This window comes from Gigantopelta aegis, chromosome 2 (genome assembly GCF_016097555.1).
Source record: "Gigantopelta aegis isolate Gae_Host chromosome 2, Gae_host_genome, whole genome shotgun sequence".
In the NCBI taxonomy this organism is placed as follows: domain Eukaryota; kingdom Metazoa; phylum Mollusca; class Gastropoda; order Neomphalida; family Peltospiridae; genus Gigantopelta; species Gigantopelta aegis.
This window is the reverse complement of record NC_054700.1, coordinates 33,370,008-33,384,853: the sequence shown is the minus strand read 5'-3', so window position 1 is coordinate 33,384,853 and position 14,846 is coordinate 33,370,008. Positions and strand designations below refer to the sequence as shown.

At 39.3% G+C, this 14,846-nt stretch overlaps 1 protein-coding gene across 2 annotated transcripts in view; it reads left to right on the top strand.

The window, feature by feature from the left end:
- The window catches only part of LOC121384036, a 35,924-nt gene that overhangs the window by 20,018 nt on the left and 1,060 nt on the right, over window positions 1-14,846 (top strand). The window contains exons 1-2 of one of the 2 annotated variants that reach the window (XM_041514207.1): window positions 7,760-8,164; window positions 13,852-14,846. The exon at window positions 13,852-14,846 is cut by the window's right edge and continues 1,060 nt beyond it. In XM_041514207.1, the coding sequence (XP_041370141.1) occupies window positions 14,691-14,846 (156 nt within the window). In that variant the 5' untranslated portion in view covers window positions 7,760-8,164; window positions 13,852-14,690. Of the gene's footprint in view, window positions 1-7,759; window positions 8,165-13,851 lie in introns of those variants that run through there. The other variant, XM_041514198.1, reaches the window with a different exon arrangement.

The window sequence follows — 14,846 nt, the reverse complement described above, 5'->3', positions numbered from 1 at the left end:
CAAATAAAAGATCCCTTGCTGTCAATCGGAAGAGTAGCCCATGTAGTGGCGACAGCAGGTTTCCTCTCAAAATCTGTGTGGTCCTGAACCATATGTCTGACGTCATATAACCGTAAATAAAATGTGTTGAGTGCGTCGTTAAATAAAACACTTCTTTCTTGAATACTAGTATAGTGTTAAATGTTACATTGGGACACTCCTAATGGGAACATGTAGCGGCTTGCCTCTCTAAGACTATTTGTCATAAATACCGACTCCTTTGTTCATGGTATACAAAGATGTTTTTGTTTTGTTTCTCAATCCAACACAGCCGCGGGTACACTCCAACACTCGCACATGTATAATAACACATTCAACAGAATAAGATACATATTAAACAGTAAATAACAATGTATACAATAATTATATGGTATATACTAAACAATACAAAATCGCATATATACAATATAGCGTATCTATAAACAGCTGTCAATTTACGCAAACTAAAGCCCAGACGATGGATAGCGTGTCAAATTCTACATCTTAGTTACCGTGCCTACGTCACGACAGTTGTCTGTCAACACCAAACGGTTCACAGATAACGGCGAATTACAATTCACCTGGCGCCAGTTTGTACACGTACTTGCATAGTTATCAACCTGTTAGTGTTGGGGCTTTTCAAAAAACGCTTGAAAGATAGAGGAAGACTGGATTGGGTGGGGCATTAAAATGTTTTGAAAAAAATCACATTAAAAATGTTCCATCCATTCATTTATAGTTTAAAGTTTGTTTTGTTTAATGACACCAATAGAGCATAGTGATTACTAGTAATTAATCATCGGCTATTGGGTGTCAAGCATGTGGTAATTATGACACGTAGTCATCAGAGGAAACCCGCTACATTTTCCCATTAGCAGCAAGGGATCTTTTATATGCACCCTTTCCCTCATTTATAGTTATTTTTGTGCTTATATCCAATTAAGGTTCAAGCACGCTGTCCTGGGCATACACCGCTGCTATCTCGGCTGTCTGTCCAGGACAGAGGATTAGTGGTTATCTTGTTTGTTTGTTTTGTTTAACGACACCACTAGATCACATTAGATGCATTAGTCATCATTTGTTGGGTGTGAAACATTTGGTAATTTTGATATATTATAGTCTTATATAAGAAACCCGCTATATTTTTTCATTAGTAGTAAGGGATCTTTTATATGCATCATCCCACAGGCAGGATAGCACATTCCACTGCCTTTGATATACCAGTCGTGGTGCACTGGATAAAACGAAAAATAGCCCAATGGGTTATTATAAGAATATTAAAGGGGGGGGGGGGAAATCTATATCCGAGGTTTTCCCACACCCCTCTATTTATTTTTGGAACAACCCATGGTGTCTATTGATAACTTAATAATAGTAAAACATAATATTCAATTATTTTATTGTATGTAAGGCCATAAGCCCATATATATACAAGAACTCATATATTGTATTGATAATGCATGTTGCTACATATGACAGGGTATCAAATAACTTACACTTTATGAACAAGAGTTAAAAGTTTATCCCACTTGACAAGAAAGTCTCTTTAACCGGGGTTAGGCGATGATAATATGAACTGGCCGATACCATAAACCATCGTGATTTAAATTAATTCGAGTAATGTCCATTGATAAGACAAAACACTTGATTAAACTTTATACATTTCTGATTAAAGGGACAGACCCTAGTTTCAACCCGTGAAAATTAACACTAATTTTGGTTAATCTACAAACCCGTAACACAGTTGGATAAAGTTACAATTGAGTGTAACACGAGTCTGTGACTTTGAAATATTGAAATACCCTCTAAAACTAGACTAAAACTAGACTCCAAAACTGTTACTTCTCAGACGCACGTGCGTTTTTAAAAATATGAGAAATGCATTTTGTGATATTAAAAATACCAGGATGACCAAAAACTCTTCATTGTACGGAAATTGATAATCTAAACCATAAAATCTAAGTAAAATATGATTTTAGTTATCAAAAACGGCTATAATAGTAAAAAAAATATGCCTTAGTGTTTAATGCTACGAAACAGAACTAAACACACGTGGTCACGAACTGTGTAACGTTTATAAGTTATATTATACAACTGTAAACTTGACGCCAGTTATTGACGTACGCTATAATATTCTATGTATGTTTATCATTCGCCGTCTGTGACAAAGCAATACACTTGTAAAACTAGTTCAAATAAAAAATAAAAATGATTTCATTTCCAAGTGTCTTTCCTGACTGAGTCACCTCTATTCAGTACGGTACACACAAAATGACACACAGTGACAGTGTTTTTAATGTCCCATGCACGTATGTGTACTTGGCGCTAAGGTCACTTCCTGGAACGGGGCCCTGGGACCTAAATCACAAAGGTCTCTTAGGCTCAGGGCCCCGTTCCACGAAGCGATCTTAGCCCTAAGATCAACTTAAGTGCATAAGGTAGCTACGACCTATTGCTCACTGTTGGAGCCGTTTTTAAACACTACGACCAATTTCTTACTATTGGAGCTGTTTTTAAACGCTACGACCAATTTCTCACTATTGGAGCTGTTTTTAAACGCTACAACCTATTTCTCACGATTGGAGCTGTTTTTAAACGCTGCGACCTATTTCTCACTATTGGAGCTGTTTTTAAACGCTACGACCTATTTGTCACTATTGGAGCCGTTTTTAAACACTACGACGTGTTTTTCACTACTGGAGCCGTTTTTAATAATTTTATTAGAAGTTATTTAAATTTTATTGTTTATAATATCAATTTTCTTACATCCACAGAGTTTGTGGTGTATATACTTCCCCGAAATACATTTTTCATACTGCCATGCACGTGATGTCAAGCAAAACTTTACAAACAGCATTCAGGTTACACAGTTTGAGAAAACCTTATTTTGAGAAGAAAAAACTAATTTTGAGAAAACCCGCTTTTTGAGACTTTCAAATTACGTCTGTCCAAATAAAAAGCGAGAGGTAGGTGCTGGAAAATAAAGGGGGGGGGGGGGCGCACAAAAATAAAGGAGGGCGGAGAACGTGAAAGGAGGGCGGCAAAATGGAATAGCAGGGCGAGCCGCCCCGCTTAAATGGAGCAGCGAGAACACTAAAAATAATGTTACGATTTAAAACTATAGAGAAAACAAAATAAGAATAAAATATATTCCATGTACATGTTCAGTTTAAAATAATCTATAAATGATTGCCTTTGATGGCCAACACCAGACAACAACCCATCGGTGAGCGGACACGGCAATGACACACTGGTCAGTGGCGCTGGGTTGGCCACTGATGGTCCACTACCGGTCCAGCGTGCTGTCCGAGTATTGATTTATTTAGATTCAGGGGTCTTCATACCTTTAAATTATGTATGTAACATGTATTCATTTGTAGCGGTGCGCATGACAAAACAGGCATGCATTACGCTTGGGATTCGTAATGTGCTCTTCGACTGCAAAACTCCTGTTTACGTTCGGCGTGGTTTCATGTCATTACAAATATTCGCAAATCCCCAGTCGTTGAAAATAGCATCACGGTTTTCCCGTGGTATATATCCCAGTGGGGGTTGGAGGCAGGCTGGTTTTTACCCGAATTAACCGAAAATGCCCGAGTCTGGATTACAACATTTATTTATATTAGCATCACTACCAAACAAGTATGTACGGTTGCAAACAAATCACTATGCATTTTACAATGGATTACATATAATATTGTGGGTAGAATGATGGAAATGCATGCTGAAAAGGTTTCAGGCCTGCTAAATTTGCCAAATATTTCTGTAGTTTTTACGCAAATTTGAGGATTTGCACCAGCACTTGTAAGTTGTTTGTTTGTGTGTGTGTGTGTGCGTGCGTGTGTGCGTGCGTGCGTGTGTGTTCTTGGGTTAACGGGTGCCCCATGTCTCCCCCTTTTCGTATGCTTATGCCTCGTCTTGCTGTTATATCATTCGTATTATTTGTTCATACAAAAAATACAAACACAACTACAGTTTCAATAAACTCATGTTATTGCTATCTACGGTTACTACTGTCAGGGCCCCGATTTACGAAGCGATCTTAGCGCAACGATCATCTTATTTGCATAACAACCGTATACTCGCTTCATAAAACTGAGCCCAGCTGGCTGTTCAGTTATTTAAATACTAAAATAATAGGGAACATTATTTTGAAACACACTATAGTGATGCTTTTGTTATATGCTAATCGTTTTATGTAATGGTTTATGTATTAACAGCAAACATAAAGCTACTTACATTCAAAACATACAGCTATTTATTTTAAATTGAAATAATTAAACGTCGTAGCTTTTTGATAAATGAATGAATTAATATTTTTATTTAACGACACACTCAACACATTTTTATATTAGGTTATACGGCGCTGGGTGTATGGTTAAGGTCAACACAGATAATGAGAGGGGAAACACAATGCCGCCACGCAATGGGCTACACTTTCCAATTAGATTTCTTGCTCCAGCCAGTGCACCACGATTGGTATATCAAAGGCCGTGGTATGTGCTGTCCTGTCTATGGGATGGTGCATATAAAAGATTCTTTGCTACTTATGGAAACATGTAGCGGGTTTCCTTTCTTAGACTACATGTCAAAATTGCCAAATGTTTGACATCCAATAGTGGATGATTTATAAATCAATGTGCTCTAGAGATGTTGTTAAACAAAACAAACATTAATGTTTTCGATTAGCGGCAAGGTATCTTTTTTATGCAGCATCCCGTAGATAGAATAGTTCTAATACAGCCTTTGTTATACAAGTTGTGGAGCACCGGCTGGGACGACAAATAGCGCATTGGACCCACTGACAGGGATCGATCCTTGACCGACCGCACTCCAGATAATAGTCTTTTTATTCTTAAGACTATCCAGAATTTGAAATCCATTGGTAGCATTTTCCCGGCCATTTGATCATGGCAGCCATCTTGAAATTCAAAATGGCTATCATTTTAGGGTATTTTACATGCATATTTACTCCTAGTTAACATAGAAACAAATTTTTTTTAAATGTCTATTTACAATTTTGAGTACAATGAACTCGGTAATGACATTTTGTTTAGTCATTTGGACATGACCGCCATCTTGAAATTCAAAATGGCTGTCATTTAAATATCTTTATGTACATATTTACTCTTAGTAGACCTACAACAATTTAGGTATTTCTTTACATTTATGAGCTCAGTGAATGAATTTGTACACAAAGAAAATTGTTGTCTGACCTAGACAGCCATTTTGAAATTCAAAATGGCCACCAATTTAACATATGTTTCCATATATTTCAACTCCTGGTTAACATAGAAACACAATTTGTTTTTTTGTCTATGTACATTTTTACAGTCATGCATTTTTTGGTGACATTTCTATAGTCCTCCAGTAATGACAACCATCTTGAAATTGAAAATGGCCACCATTTTACTGTATTTTTTGTACATCATAACTCCAGGTTGATGCAGAAGCACAATTATTTTTGTCTATGTACATATCTAGGATCAACGAATTAATTGGTGACATTTTATATCCTCCAATCAAGCAACCACCTTGAAATTCAAAATGGCAGCCATATAGAAATTCAAAATGGCCACCAATTTAATCATTTGGGAAACAATTTTCCTCCTAGTCCACATACATTTTATATCAAATGATTAAATTATTGTAATGGATGTATCATGTACTCTTGAGCTCAGATTCTTGGGGATATGCTCTTTGTTGGCATTAAGGGTAATGAAGAGGCAGATTTTGCTGCCAAGTCTGCTTTGAATTTGCCCCATGTCGGTGTTGGTGCCCCCTACAGTGATTTTAAATATCATATTAACCGATATATCTTTTCGAGTTGGCAAGATGATTGGGTAGGTACGGTCGGTAACGAGCTTTATTCTGTCAAGCCAGTCCTGGGAGAGTGGCATTCATTCTACAGGCAGTGCAGGAAGGATGAAGTAGTCTTGTGCCATGCCCGTATCGGCCATACGTATTTGACGCATTCATTTATTTTAAAGAAGAACCCTCTTCCTCAGTGTGAACATTGTCAGTCTACATTGACTGTGCGCCATATTTTGGTGGAGTGTGATCATCTCAAGCCGATGATATATTTGACGGAATACAGAAATGCACATAGACGAAAACAAATGTGCTTCTACATTAACCTGGAGTTGAGATTTATGAAAAAATATATTAAAAATGGTGGCCATTTTGAATTTCAAGTTGGTTGCCATGATTGAATGACTATGTAAATGAGCAATAAGCAATTAATGAACTACAGAAATGTACATGGAGAAAAAGAAATTGCGCTTCCACGTTAACCGGGAGTTGAGATATTTGACAAATATATTACAATGGTAGCCATTTTGAATTTCAAGATGGCTGCCAAGATCAGACAACAATTTTAATTTTTTTTTTTTTACAAAATAATCCACTGAGCACATAAATGCAAACTGAGACCAAAATTATTGTTCTGTTAAGTAGGAGTAAGATGAAGAAAACATTTATTGAAATGACGTCCATTTTGAATTTCAAGATGGTTGCCATGATCAGATGAATAATAAAAATATATCTTTGAATTCATTGACATAAAATGTTTCAATAGACCCCAAAAATATGTTTCTATTTTAAATGGGAGTGGAGATATATAAAGAAGACATATGAAAATGACGGCCATTTTGAATTTCAAGATGGCTGACATGATAGTGGTCAGAAAAAATGCTACTAATGGATTTCTGGTTCAGGTAGGTCATGGGAACATATGACCAAAATGTTATTAACTTGAGCAAAAAAAACCCCAAAAAACCCAACCAAACAATGAATATAACTACCTGCACTATAAGCGCTGTACAACGGAGCTACGTCTCGTCCTCTTGTGATGAAGAATTATGACATTTGTTGGGGGTTGGGTTTGTCTTCATGAGTACGCAAAGAAAAATAACACTGGATAGGAATTTAAATGTAATATTACAAGTATTAGCATTGTTAGCGGACTTCATACACTATATACGTGTCGCCATATTTTTAAATAATAATAATATTTTGTAACACAAACCAGTAGAAACGGAATAATGTGTGCTTAAAACACACACACACACACACACACACACACACACACACACACACACACACACACACACACACACACGCAACAAAACTACAACCCACAACAACTACACAACAACAACAAACAAACAGGACAGACCCTAGTTTTTAAACACTACAGCATATTTATTCACTATTACATCACTGAAATCAAACGTTACTTATATTTCATTCTTTTGATTATCCATTTCCGTACAACCGAAGTGTTTCTGGTCATCCTGGTGTTTCTAATCCCCCTCCCCCCCAAAAAAAAAAAAAACAAAAGAAGAGCAAAAAATGCATTTTTCATATTTTTAAAAACGCACATGCGTCTGAGAAGTAGCGGTTTATTGATTCGAGTTCTAGTCTATTTTTAAGGATATTTCCCGTTTTAACGCCACAAACTCTTCTTTTCACTTTATTGTAACTTTATCCAAATGAGTTACAGGTTTGTAAATTAACTAAACTTCGTGTCTTTAATTTTATTGAGTATTTACAGCGAAACATTGTTGTTTTTAAAAAGGAATGTTGGCCTAATATCTTTTCGTCTGATGTAGATAACGAGGAGTGCCAACTGACACTATAGAGTTAGTCCGACGCTAACATAATTCATGTTGATGGTCCATTCTAAATGGTTAAAAAAACCCCAACAACTTCAAAATCCCAACACCCATCCTAGTTCATCAAGATTAACCTCGAGTGCAAGCGTAACCGCTTGCGCCTTGTACTCGAAGTCAATCTTGATGAACTACCACCCACCCGAAACAAATATACTAGAGACCGCAGCTTTAAGAAATGATCACGTGGTACCGATGACGTCATAAAACACGTGGTCCGTATAAGCCGCCATGTATCTATTCGGTGACAGAACGGTAGTTATTGAAACAGATTTTAATAGCAAAACATAGGAAGAACATTGAGACATGTAAGTTAGCGTGTTTTGCAGTTCACTCTGCTAAACGTCATTTTAGCGAGTTAACAATCACACTTCCACCATCTCTGAAGACAGAACATTCAAGGCGCGGCACGTGGCGGTGGAGGGATTCGGTGATGCGAGGAAGTCCCTTTTCGTTTTGGCAGGTTTTTAAAAGTATTTTTTCTTATTATTAATATATTTTTTTAATTTATAAAAAAATATGTTTTATAACACGTGTCATAAATGTGTTTAGGCCTTTCGCTTAGTTTATACAAATGAACGTCATTCAAATAGTGAAACACATTGTTGTCTGCACTTGGAGTTTAAGAATTTAATTTTCTTGAAAGGTTATCCTGCTATTAAAACTATATCTGATTTTCTTCTACTGACGGACCTAGACTAGAGAGGCAGATTGCCGTACTAGTTGGAGATCTGTTTCGTACGTTTGTACGGTATTAAAAAAGCACCTCTCCACCCCACCCCCAATCCCCCACAAAACAAAACACCACCACCACCACTACTAACACCACCACCACCACCACCACCCACCCTTTGTTTCAGGACGGAGGTTAAATATTTTGAAACTGATCAACATTTATTTTGCCCTACCCGTTTCTCGGTCATACTTTGTGTGTGACTCGTTTGGTTAGTACAAAGGTTATATGTTAACATGGTCCGATAACACACGACACTAAAGCAAATATTTTAAAGGACACTGGCCTAGTTCGGTTTTTATATTGTAGGGACACTGACACCGACACAGGGGAAGCGAAACACTGTCATGTGTCATGTTATAGGGCGACAGAAAAATATATAACGTGGTGGGAGAATCCCGGGGAAAAAAAAGGTGTGATTGGTGTATGTGTATAGGTTTGGGTAGGGGGTGGGGATGACCCCACATGGTCTCCCCTCTGGCTACGCTAATGCGCTAATGCTAAAGGAATCGTCTTTGTTAATGTTGTTGAAGTTTCAAGTTGAACTGACGTAATTTCCTGAACTCATTCATAGCATGCATTACCATAGGCTTACATCACTATATAGCCGCTCAGACGAAAAAGCCCCAAAATCCGGTGCAACATGACTTGAAGATGATAAGGGAATGTAGGTTACGAATTTTGTTCCTCTGAAACGAGTGCCCATTTTCTTTATTTTATTTTTCTGGATTCCTCTGAAACGAGTGGCTCTTTTCTTTATTTTATTTTGCTGGATTCCTCTGACACGAGTGGCTCTTTTCATTATTTTATTTTGTTAAAATCAAAGCCCAGGCACGGCGGAAGCAAGTAGATGGGGTGGGGGTGGGGGGTGGGGGGTGGGGTGGATGGGTTAGACGATATGACTGAGATTGAGGGCGCAAAGCAAAAGTTGTAGAAGGTTCGGGGGGTATCCTCCCCCGTAAAATACTGATGTCCTGAAATGCAATTTCCTGTATTCTACAAGTAATTTATCTCAATTCAATTTTTTATTTTTTTTGGATAATCTTTACATCTCGACTGAATGTAAAAGTTGTAGGGAGACTAATGGATTGAGATTAACGGCGAGTTACAGTAACGGGCAAATAATCTTTGAATCATGCCCCCGGACCCCTCAAATAACTCGTGCCTTCGGCGCTTATTCAATTGGAACCCCCAATAATGTCCACCATGTTACGGACCTGATACAGAGGGAGCGATGCGGAATTGAGCTCTATTGACGGAGCGCTCGGTTAAGGTCCTTGGATAGTAGGATCGAACCTCCGTGGTGGACACATTGTCTCCCCCGTCCCAACCAAGGTTCCACGACTTGCGACTGGTTTATCAAAAACCGTGGTATGTGTTGCCCTTTCTGTGTGGAAGAGGGCAGTTAGTACTAAAGGGAAAATGTAGCGGCTGCGTGTCCGTATGGCCAAGTCCAATAATTTTATTTTAACGGGAATGGGGTGTGATTTGTTCGTCTCGCTACTTCAAAAAAGAAACAAAGAAAAAGAAAAGAAACAAGTGAGAACTGCTACGGAAAGGTAATGCTTCCCTCAAGGCAATGCTTCCCTCAAGGCACTGCTTCCCCCAAGGCACTGCTTCCCTCAAGGCTATGCTTCCCTCAAGGCAATGCTCCCCTCAAGGCTATGCTTCCCTCAAGGCAATGCTCCCCTCAAGGCTATGCTTCCCTCAAGGCAATGCTTCCCTCAAGGCTATGCTTCCTTCAAGGCAATGCTTCCCTCAAGGCTATGCTTCCCTCAAGGCAATGCTTCCCTCAAGGCTATGCTTCCCTCAAGGCAATGCTCCCCTCAAGGCTATGCTTCCCCCAAGGCTATGCTTCCCTCAAGGCTATGCTTCCCTCAAGGCTATGCTTCCCCCCAAGGCTATGCTTCCCCCAAGGCAATGCTGCCCTCACGGCTATGCTTCCCCCAAGGCACTGCATCCCTCAAGGTAATGCTTCCCTCAAGGTAATGCTTCCCTCAAGGCTATGCTTCCCTCAAGGCAATGCTTCCCTCAATGCTATGCTTCCCCCAAGGCAATGCTTCCCCCAAGGCTGTGCTTCCCCCAAGGCTGTGCTTCCCCCAAGGCAGTGCTTCCCTCAAGGCTATGCTTACCTCAAGGCAATGCTGCCCTCAAGGCTATGCTTCCATCAAGGTATTGCTTCTCAGAAGTCGAGTCCTACCCATCTCTGTCCCCTCTAAATCCGCTCCTGTATTGTGAGCTGAGCCAGGTTGAACGTCCGGTGACACGAGACAAATACTGTGCGTGTTAAATTCATCTCTAACAGGCTGCAGGCGATGTTGATCCTACCACACTGTGGCCAAGTACACAACACGGAGATGGCCGGACCTCACTGGCTGGTAATAATATAGTCTCCGTCGTGAAATACGTCTCGATAGCCTCGAGTGATTCGTCTAATGGGAAATAAGGAAATTGTTTATTTAACGACGCACTCAACACATTTTATTTACAGTTATATGGCGTCAAACATATGGTTAAGGACCACACATATAGAGAGAGAGAGGAAACCCGCTGTCGCCACTTCATGGACTACTCTTTTAAATTAGCAGCAATGAATCTTTTATACGTACCATCCCACAGACAGGATAGTACATACCACGACCTTTGTTACATCGGTTGTGTAGCACTGTCTGGAACAAGAAATAGCCCAATGGGGCCACCAACGGGGATCGATCCTAAACCGACCGTGCATCAAGCGAGCGGTTTACCACTGGGCTACGTCCCGGCTAATGGGAGTGAAATCTGCGTGAATAGCAAGCATGTGTGATTGGTGACACCGCGGGGCGCAGATACTGCTGAATAGAAATACAATTTACAAAAGACACAAGCCATCAATTCTTCTCTCAAGTAGAGGTGATTTGAGTGCCTAAAACTGTTTGTCTTGGCTGATTTGTCTTTGTGTACAGAAACCGGTGTCTTGGTTAAACCATCGGACATAAGACAGTTAGGTACAGGGTTCGCAGCCCGGTACCGGCTCCCACCCAGAGCGAGTTTTAACCACTTAATGGGTAGGTGTAAGACCACTACACCCTCTTCTCTCTCACTAACCACTAACACACTGTCCTGGACAGACAGCCTAGAGAGCTGAGATGTGTGCCCACGACAGCGTGCCAGAACCTTAATTGGATATAAGCACGAAATAAGTTGATTGAATCAATGCTGCTGAATAGAAATATAATTTACAAAAGACACAAGCCATCAATTCTTCTCAAGTAGAGGTGATTTGAGTGCCTAAAACGTTTTGTCTTGGCTCATTTGTTTTCGTGTACAAACAAAAAATATTACTTACTCTAAACTTACTCTATTTTGCAATGGTATTGACCCAAGTAAAATAAAATTTATTATTCATTATAGGTGGCGTGTGTTTTAACTTTGACGTAAAATGTAACACGCCCCCCCCCCCCCCCCCCCCCCCCCCCCATCAAAACACTACTAATAGCGAAACTGTTACTTTGGGGTATTGTCAGGGTGCTTGCGCCCGTACATTTGAGAGTGGGAGCAAAGATATTTTTTACTCTTCGCCCTCGCACTTTCAGACCCTATGTCGTTCAATATCCGAATAAATTGTGTTGTGAGGCATTTTACAGAATTTAATTTTTATTTATTTATTTATTTATTATTTTTTTTTTTAAGGGGACATAAATTCATGTCGATATTCCCCCTTATATCCCCACACTTTTGATATTTTCATACACCTTTGCTTTACTGTTCTGCAGATCATATCATTTCAATTCAACTTATTTTCGTGCTTATATCCAGTAGGTTCGAGCATGCTGTCCTGAGCACACATCTCAGCTATTTGGGCCGTCTGTCTAGAACAGTGGGTTAGTTGTTACTGGTTAATGGTTAGTGAGAGAGAAGAGGGTGTAGTAGTCTTACATCTACCCATTGAGCCGTACAACTCGCTCAAGGTGGGAGCCGATACCGGGCTGCGAACCCTGTACCTACCAGCTTTGTGTCCGGTGGCTTAACCACGACACTACCGAGGCCGGTTACAGATTATAAACTGTTGCTGAGTTAGTTAAGGGAAATAACTCCCGGTGTAGACGGAGTTAGGTAGAAGACCACAGTTATCTGTGAATCTTCAACTGAGATTTAATTATGCGTACCAGCCCATGGCATCCTAAATGATCACCTATGGTTTAAAAATAAAGAAAGATACAGGTATTTTCAGTCTCAAGAAAATTATAAAAAAGGTCATAATTATAAAGAGGACTTATTTAAAATATTTTTAGTTAAATATTTGCGTTACTTTCGTCATAATGTGTCCAAACTGCATGATTTTGGGTGCATTTTTGACAATTTTCACACCCATACAAACCACATCCAAGCGGGAGTTGGCGGATATCACAGATATATTTATGGAAACTTTGCTCATCAAAGCTTACAAAAACCCTCATTTCAATAAAGGTTTAGCTATTAATTTTTTACCCCACAAAATCAGCTTCTTTGAAAATTACCCAAAATGATCACGCCCCACTTTTGTCACAAGGAAAACCCAGTGTATGAATACCAAGCCTCGTTGCAGCTAAACCGTTTACCCTGCTGGTGACAAACCAATTGTTAGTTTAAAAAAAAGGGAAAGAAATGTTTTATTTAACGACGCACTTAACACATTTTATTTACGGTTAATATATGGCGTCAGACATATGGTTAAGAACCACACAGATATTGAGAGAGGAAACCCGCTGTCTCCACTTCATGATCTACTCTTTTCGATTAGCAGCAAGGGATCATTTATATGCACCATGCCACAGATAGGGTAGTACATACCACGGCCTTTAATATACCAGTCGTGGTGCATTGGCTGGAACGAGAAATAGCCTGTACTGAAGTTGCTATGTGTCGCCGCCTGTTATTTTAAAAAGTAACTCCTTGGCTATCACAGGTTTTGCACATTTTGTGATTTTCTTTAAAAGTAAATTCAACTGCCATAAGCTTCATGTACTCTGACAGTGTATCGACAAGAAACCAGGCATATATATACTCTCTCTCTCTCTCTCTGTCTCTGTCTCTGTCTCTCTCTCTCTCTCTCTCTCTCTCTCTCTCTCTCTCACACACACACACACACACACACACACACACACACACACACACACATATATATTGAATCTTTGGATAGTGGTGTCGGGTTTCTACTAATCACCACATAGCCTGAGTGTCCCAAGTCGTATTCTGTTTAGTTGTGAGACTACGACAAGACTGCAGTCAGCGTTAAAAACTGTCAATTTCGAAATTTCCGACAACCGAATGGTTGTTAAATGCGGCGTCTATCGTAGTAGCTACCCTCGCATATATTCAGCGTAGAGGTAGAAGACTCTAAGAATGGCTTGGAATTGAAGTTGTAATAGAAAAATATATTGTATCACAATTATTTTCTATTTTCAGAATGATTAGTATACAACACAGTTCTCTAACTGGGCAGAAATGGGCAAAAGAAGAGGACTCCCGTTTGCTCATCGCCTAACAGTTATCAGCAGGGAATCGGCTATTTCAGTTTTCATCAGGGTGTAAGGTACTGAAAAACCATACCAACAACGGCAGTTCCCGTCTGCTGCAATAAGAGCAGACGACAGTCTCTTGATCACAGTTTGCGAGAGTGGACTGTCACCAACAGTTTTAGACTCAACTGACGCGACGTTGACGTATTGGAGTTCATAGTAGTTAGCCGTGCTATATACCAACTCAATACTGAAATTAAAACAAACAACCAAAAGCCACCCTTTGATCTCTGTGATACTGTGATAATTGTACAAATACATCTGTTATAACATTTAAAAAATTTTTTTATTGTATCTCAGTTAAACTACTATATCCTGTTCTTGAAGATTGTGTATAGAATTGGTGGGAATTCTAGTCTTCAAGTTTTACCATTTACTAAAACAAAGAAAGGCAGTTTCGGTGGCACACCGTATAAATTGAAACAACGAACAGTTTCGTTATTATCTTCGAAAAATATCAAATTCTTGAAAATCGGCTGTCTTAAAGGAATTGCAACTACTCGTTTTGTGTTTCAGGAATTCTAAGATATCTGTTGTGTTATATGAATCAAAAGATATCGGCTGTGTTACACCAATTGGCAGGTATCTGTGAGATTTTGTGTACTTCTACAACAGTGTGCACCATGAGAACACGAACACGATACGTGCTATAAGGATTGCAACAACTCGTTTTGTGTTAAAAAATAATTCTAAGATAATATATTGTGCAATAGTAATTTCAAGACAATGAGATTAAACATGAGAAATCTAATAAAGAAACTGACGGCGCTGGCAATGTTTGTTTGTCTCGTGCCGTTCCTGAAGCTGCTGCTGCCAGCGCCGCTGCAGTCTGCCGACACCATCCATCTGGCTCGTCTTGCCATAGAATGGCAAAGATTCCCA